Below are 6,682 nucleotides of genomic sequence, written 5' to 3'. Positions count from 1 at the left end.
TCCGCTCATAATATCTATGTATTATAATTGATAATAACAATTGACTAAATTTATAAGCGTGAAGTTATGTTCGACATTTGTCCTTTGCCGTCGCATTTTGAGAATCGATCGATTCAGTCAACAGATTAATGCGACGATTAACGCAATAATGCGACGTAAATCCCATATCGCGATAAAAATTGCATACCGAGAACGTTATGCGATTGGATCTTACACAACGATAGTATCGACAGTATTGCGAAAAGTCACGAATATTTTTATTAGTTTCTGCAGGAATTTGTTGTATGTACGTGTCTAGAAAGAATAATTCGAGATTAGATTAGATTAGATATGCGGGACTTTATTGTGGAGCTTATCAGCGTTCTGTCATCGATTAACATCAGTTTTGCACCGGTTAATCTACAATTGCATTTCGGCATTTTACATGGCGAAACAATCTCTAAAACTTGATTTATGTGTTGCATGACTTAAAGAATAATAATCTTTCTTGTATTTCTAATTTTAATAATTATTACGAATTTCAATGTACTCGTAAAGTCCATCTTGATCAATGCGACAAAATTATTCATTACAATAGAAATTTAATGTAACAATAATTAATTTATTTGTTATACTTTGACTTAATACAGCGAGGATTTGCGGAAATTATATTTCTATGATTACATTTAGCTATATTCAGCAGAAAAAAAACAATTTGCAACTGCTGTAAGATTCTTTAATATATGATCGATTTATATAATTTAGATCCAGTGAGGAACTAAGAGTAAGATCTTAAATTATATTAAAATAATTTATAACAGTTGCAAAGTTACTTTTTTTTTAAACGTAGCCATCGTATTTTTTTTTTTTTTTTTTTTTTAAATAAACGAAATGCTAATTAAACGACAGATAAAGTATAATGATACATAATTATTTTTCTGAAAATCTTTAATATTGGTATTTGAAAATCGCTGCTTATAGAAAATCACTTGGTACGAAATTTTTTTTTATTCTTGATAAAGTTGTTGGTGCAAGATACGAGGCAAGCCGGTTATTTATGCGTGTACTTGTTGCTCGACAAGAGCTATTCTTACGCCGGTTTTATCCTCTCGATACATTTTGCTATTAAGCACTGTTTCGTTCCGCTATCAGTCGTGCACGGATAACGAGAGAACAGCGGGAGAGGGAAACGACGTCGCCGATGGGCGATAGACGGAAGGTGGTGGTCACCGTCAGGTCATTCTTGAGCAGTAGTCGTAAGATGGTTCCTCTGTTCTTCGGTTTCTCCTCAGTTGACACCTCGAAGCAGTAAACGCGCGATTCTCTTCGCCGCCGTGTATGTCATGTGAATCAAGACACGTCGAACTAAACATCGAAATAACATCAACTTTCTTGTGATTGTGTGTTTACATTAAACATTGTCGAATTCGATGACTGTCTGTTCGACAGACTGTCTTCTACCCGATTCGTGATCTTTCACTAGCTAGATCTTACATTGCGCGACCGATTCACGTGTCGTTGTAGAAAAATTTTGTTATGCGCATGAAAAAAAAAAAGGAAAAGTAAATTACAGATGTAAAATTCCTACAATGCAAAAGATTTATTATAAATAATCTAACTGCGTTATATACTAGTATATTGTATATGGAGTGCTTATTATTGAAAAAAATTGAGGTGTGTTCTGCAAAATTGGAGGAAGTTCACAAGACAGATACAATACTGACAAAATTTTCCGAAATTATCTTAAGCGCCTATTTTTCTTTTATCAAACATAAATTTAATTAGTTTTCTGAAGATCGCTTCAAAGAAAAGAGCTTCATGGTTTGTCGATGCAATGAGATATTAAAGAGAGTGACACGTGGATCGCTTCAGCATTGAAAATCACGCGAAAATGTTTGCTTACTATATTTCTAGAGTAACCCTTGTCATAGTCTTTTATTATCCTTTGTTATCTTCTAAATGATTATATTAATTGTTTTCGTACATGTATAAGTTCTTCAAGCAATAACACAACACTCGGGAAATATGATAAAATTTTTTTAACAGTAGCCTTTCTTATAAATAAATTGTTTCAACGTCTATCTAAGTTTTCATACGATAAGATGATTTAATCGATTAAACAAAATTTTTATACACTGATTTGGAATCACACTTTTCCAATTATCTAATCTCTTCCAGTTGTATCCTGCAATCAGATGTCGTGAATCAAAGAATTCGTATTATCTTATCTGACAAATTTGCATTTATTCTAATCAAGTAGCAAGGCCTAGACTTAAATCGAAATCTGCGATCGCGATTAACAATACAGAAACAAAAATAATATAATTAATTTCATGTTTCTTTCCCTATGGATATTGTAGGTGTAAAAAAAAGTGCCAACAGGATCTCGAAAACATGGGGTGAGTACACGAAGTTTCTCCGTTGATGTTAAAAAAATAAAATCACAAAATTAATTATTTTAATTTTCCACACAAAGGGGATGTCTCTTCGAATAAATTTGTTAAATTTGAAATATCAAATTTTAATATTGTTGTGTATCGGAATTACACTAGCAGGATTAGCATAAGGTAGAAACGTTATGACTTTTCGCTGTCGTATAACGACTTATATTATCGACTATATGTATGAGATTTTTATTTTCTCGATTTTTCTTCTTGTAATTCTGTCTCTTTATCTGCATATATTCGGTGCATATAGAAATATTTGCTGATCGATCTATTACTACTTGCTCTATTGTTTCCAAGCGTTACTGACTTCGATATCTAATCTGAATTCTTATCATTTGCAAGGCCGCAAGGCCAAATAGAACGACGACTTTATGCATGCTACCTGTTAAATAAATTTTTAACGTTACTTGAAAATAAATGAAAACGAAGTTTATTAGCGCTTTAAATCAAGTCTCTTTATATTTCATGATTTTAATTTGTCAGTGACGAACAATCAGATTTTTCATAACAAGTGACGTTCAATAAATATATTTGCATGGTTTTTCAAGTACCTAACTTTTTATTATTCTATAAACTTAATTTTATTTTTTTTGTTATTATTAAATTATTAAACTGAAAATTCTTGCTCAGATTAACTAATATACCCTATAACTAAATTAATAGACTTATAGGGTTGCAAATTGTGACAGGGAAGCTTATTACGTATTGAAAGGCGTTTAAGAGTCGCACATTCTTTGGGATATTTGCAGCGCAGAGACAGTCGACACCGGGGGTGTTTTCAGAAAACCTGGTACGGGACCGGAAGTCTTCAAGCACCAGAAATTGCCTGGGAACATGGAACGAGGATTGCACGAGCGTGATAGAGTTGGCGTTCAGGACTTCGTTCTGCTGGAGGACTTTCGCAGCGAATCCGCCTTCATCGACAATCTGCGCAAACGATTCAAGGAGAATCTAATTTACGTGAGTCGAAAACATAATTAATTAATTAATCCGTATTTTTAATTTAGTTTTATGTATTGTTTATAATTAATAAGGAATAAATTTTGAAAGTTCGAAATTTCTTATACAAAAAGATTTTATTTTATATTTTCAGCTTATCTTTTTACGTAAAATCACGCACACCGAGAAAAATATTTTAATTAAATCAACAAAAGGGCTCGACAAGAGTGGCATTTTAGTTTAGGATTTATCACATTTACTACGTTTTTTTTTCAGTGTAGATTTCTTAGTTATAATGCTATAATAATTTCTTAGTTATAATACTATTCTAAAAAACTTAGGATGTCAATGATTTGAGAGAAATATTTCTTATCTTTATCGTAGACGTATATTGGCCAAGTACTGGTGTCAGTGAATCCTTATAAGAAACTTCCCATTTATACCCCGGAGACCATTCTTTACTATCACGGGAGAAACTTCTTCGAGGCACCTCCTCACATGTAAGCGTCCATCTTGTTTTGCTATATACAGTGTTCCGGAATAAATTCGTACAACTTTCGCCAAGAAAAACGTCTGCGAGAGAAAGTACGACATATCCGGGACACTCTATGTAAGATAAAAAGTAATATTGGTATTTCCGTGAATTATAAAAATCCATTTTTGCAGTTTCGCTCTTGCGGACACTGCCTATCAATCTCTAGCTAAAGAGAATCGCGACCAATGCATTCTGATTTCGGGTAAGAATTTGCACTTTCATTCCTTTCACATCGAGTTTTGTATAATTTCTTTCTGTTATTTTTTATGAAGTTTAATTTTCCATATTTTTTTACGTCTTTTATTTGCGTTTAAGGCGAATCGGGATCCGGGAAAACGGAGGCGTCCAAGAAGATCTTGGAATTTATTGCGTCTGCTACCGGTCATAAAAAACAAGTAGAAGAAGTGAATAATAAATTGATTGGCAGCAATCCCGTGTTGGAAGCTTTCGGTAACGCGAAGACCAATCGCAATGATAATTCATCGCGCTTCGGCAAGTACATGGACGTTCAGTTCAATTTTCAGGTGAAATGTCAATCTAATAATGAATTTCTTCTAAAAGTAGAATCAAAAGGAATTGAAGAAAATTTTCGCGAAAATTTTGTGACAAATAATAATCGTTGTATTTTTAGGGAGACCCAGTCGGTGGAAATATCCTAAACTATTTGTTGGAGAAGTCTCGAGTGGTCCATCAATCGGTGGGCGAACGAAATTTTCATATCTTTTATCAGCTTTTAGCAGGCGCGGACGATGACACGTTGAGAAAATTACATTTAAAGAAAAATCTCGATACTTTCTTCTACTTGAGTAACGGGGTGAGTCCACCATTCGGTTCTCATATTTGATTTTTTTAAGTTAAAATCCTTTCGCTTCTTTCGTTTTTCTACAATCTCTTTGTTAATCGATCTCTCAGACGAAAGGAACAGTGGATACCATCGACGATGCTAATCAGTACAAGGAAGTCGTCCGGGCGATGAAGACTATGGAAATGTCTCAGCAGGAGCAGAACGACTTGTTTGCTATAGTCGCGTCGGTGCTGCACATGGGTAATGTGGGTTTCTCGGAGGAGGATGGAGTGGCAACTATTCTGAAACCTGGATCTGTCGATGCCATCGCTATGGTAATTATTTCCAAAATCTAATAATTTTTATTAAAATCGTTGATGAAGAATCGCGCTTGTTTTGGCTATCGAGATTTAGAAAATATTATAGTATTAAAATTATTAATTTTTTATGTTTTGTTGTAATTATTTATGTTTTATGTTTTTTTCATCATTATTTCACGTTTATCATTATTTTTTTTCTAATTATTTTGTTATGTACATAAATGTATTACTTGCAAATTGCTGGATGTCACATTTCTTAATTGAATAGCTGCTAGGATGTGACGTGAAGCGACTGGCAAAGGCATTTACTCATCGTACCATAGATGCTCACGGTGACGTGGTGGTTTCACCCTTGAATAGGGAATTGGCTATTTATGCGAGAGACGCACTAGCGAAGGCCGTATACGACAGATTATTCACCTGGCTCGTGACTAGACTCAACAAGTCTCTACAGCCCCAGATCAATCCTCGACGCAAAATGGTCATGGGCATTTTGGACATTTACGGCTTTGAAATCTTTCAGAAGAACAGGTATAACGTATAACACAATAACAATTACTTACGCTCGAAGACTTTATGAAAATATTACGAGTGTCATAAATAATAGTTTCAGAAAAATTCATTCTTTTCTAAAGTTTTTTTTTTTATAATTTTATTATTTTAAATACTTTTTATATTCTATATCTTAAATTGATGTTTTGATTTGATGAATAGGATTTTTTAACAAAAATTTATTATCACCAATACATATGATATAACATGACGATCACATTTAATTAATGATAATTTTCTCTTTCTTTATTTCGACAGTTTCGAGCAGTTCTGCATTAATTTTTGCAATGAGAAGTTGCAACAGCTGTTTATCCAACTGACATTGAAGTCAGAACAGGAAGAATACCTGCGCGAAGGAATAACCTGGGAGAATATAGATTATTTTAATAACAAGATTATCTGCGACCTAATTGAAGAGAAGTATAAAGGTAAAATTTTTATAAAATTCTAATCCACATTTGCAATCATATGTACATTATTAATTAAATATTTAATCTGATAGGAATAATATCGTTAATGGACGAAGAATGTTTGCGACCTGGAGACACAACGGACATGAGCTTCCTGGAGAAATTGAACGTAAATCTGAGCAACCATCCTCATTACATCAGCCATCAGAAAGCTGACAAACAAACGCAAAAGATTATGGGACGAGACGTAAGAATTCTATACCATACATAAAATATTAAACTGAATCATGAATAGTAATATTTCGAAATATTGTAGAAAGAATTAAATTATTTATTTAATTATTTCAGTTATTTTGTTTTTGTTAAATTAATTTTATTCAATTATATATATAAATATATCTGTTAACTAACTTGCATTATATTTATTGTAGTTATTATTATTTATAATTATTTGTGAAACTCACACGAAATTAAGAATATAAGAATAAGAATAAGAAAAAAAATTGAGAAAATAAGAATAATATTGACATTTTAGGAATTCAGATTAGTGCATTACGCTGGCGATGTTACGTACAACGTTCGCGGATTTCTCGAGAAAAACAATGATTTACTATTTCGAGATTTACGTGAAGTTATGTCGCATACTACGAATTCCATTACAAAGGTAAACATTTAATTTTTTCATAGGAAAAAAAATAAGAAAGAATCTATTTGTA

General features: G+C 32.7%; 1 protein-coding gene across 1 annotated transcript in view; it reads left to right on the top strand.

The window, feature by feature from the left end:
• Nucleotides 1-1,070: 1,070 nt before the first annotated feature.
• Nucleotides 1,071-6,682, top strand: part of LOC108746717 (myosin-IB) — an 8,700-nt gene continuing 3,088 nt past the window's right edge. The window contains exons 1-12 of the mRNA XM_018483650.1: nucleotides 1,071-1,287; nucleotides 2,340-2,378; nucleotides 3,176-3,386; nucleotides 3,750-3,865; nucleotides 4,032-4,102; nucleotides 4,216-4,424; nucleotides 4,532-4,714; nucleotides 4,813-5,019; nucleotides 5,273-5,535; nucleotides 5,815-5,984; nucleotides 6,059-6,213; nucleotides 6,502-6,630. Coding sequence (XP_018339152.1) covers nucleotides 1,181-1,287; nucleotides 2,340-2,378; nucleotides 3,176-3,386; nucleotides 3,750-3,865; nucleotides 4,032-4,102; nucleotides 4,216-4,424; nucleotides 4,532-4,714; nucleotides 4,813-5,019; nucleotides 5,273-5,535; nucleotides 5,815-5,984; nucleotides 6,059-6,213; nucleotides 6,502-6,630 — 1,860 coding nt within the window. The 5' untranslated portion in view covers nucleotides 1,071-1,180. The remainder of the gene's footprint in view (nucleotides 1,288-2,339; nucleotides 2,379-3,175; nucleotides 3,387-3,749; nucleotides 3,866-4,031; nucleotides 4,103-4,215; nucleotides 4,425-4,531; nucleotides 4,715-4,812; nucleotides 5,020-5,272; nucleotides 5,536-5,814; nucleotides 5,985-6,058; nucleotides 6,214-6,501; nucleotides 6,631-6,682) is intronic.

Source organism: Trachymyrmex septentrionalis, unplaced genomic scaffold (genome assembly GCF_001594115.1).
Source record: "Trachymyrmex septentrionalis isolate Tsep2-gDNA-1 unplaced genomic scaffold, Tsep1.0 scaffold19, whole genome shotgun sequence".
NCBI classification, from domain to species: domain Eukaryota; kingdom Metazoa; phylum Arthropoda; class Insecta; order Hymenoptera; family Formicidae; genus Trachymyrmex; species Trachymyrmex septentrionalis.
This window is presented reverse-complemented; position numbering and strand designations above follow the sequence as displayed.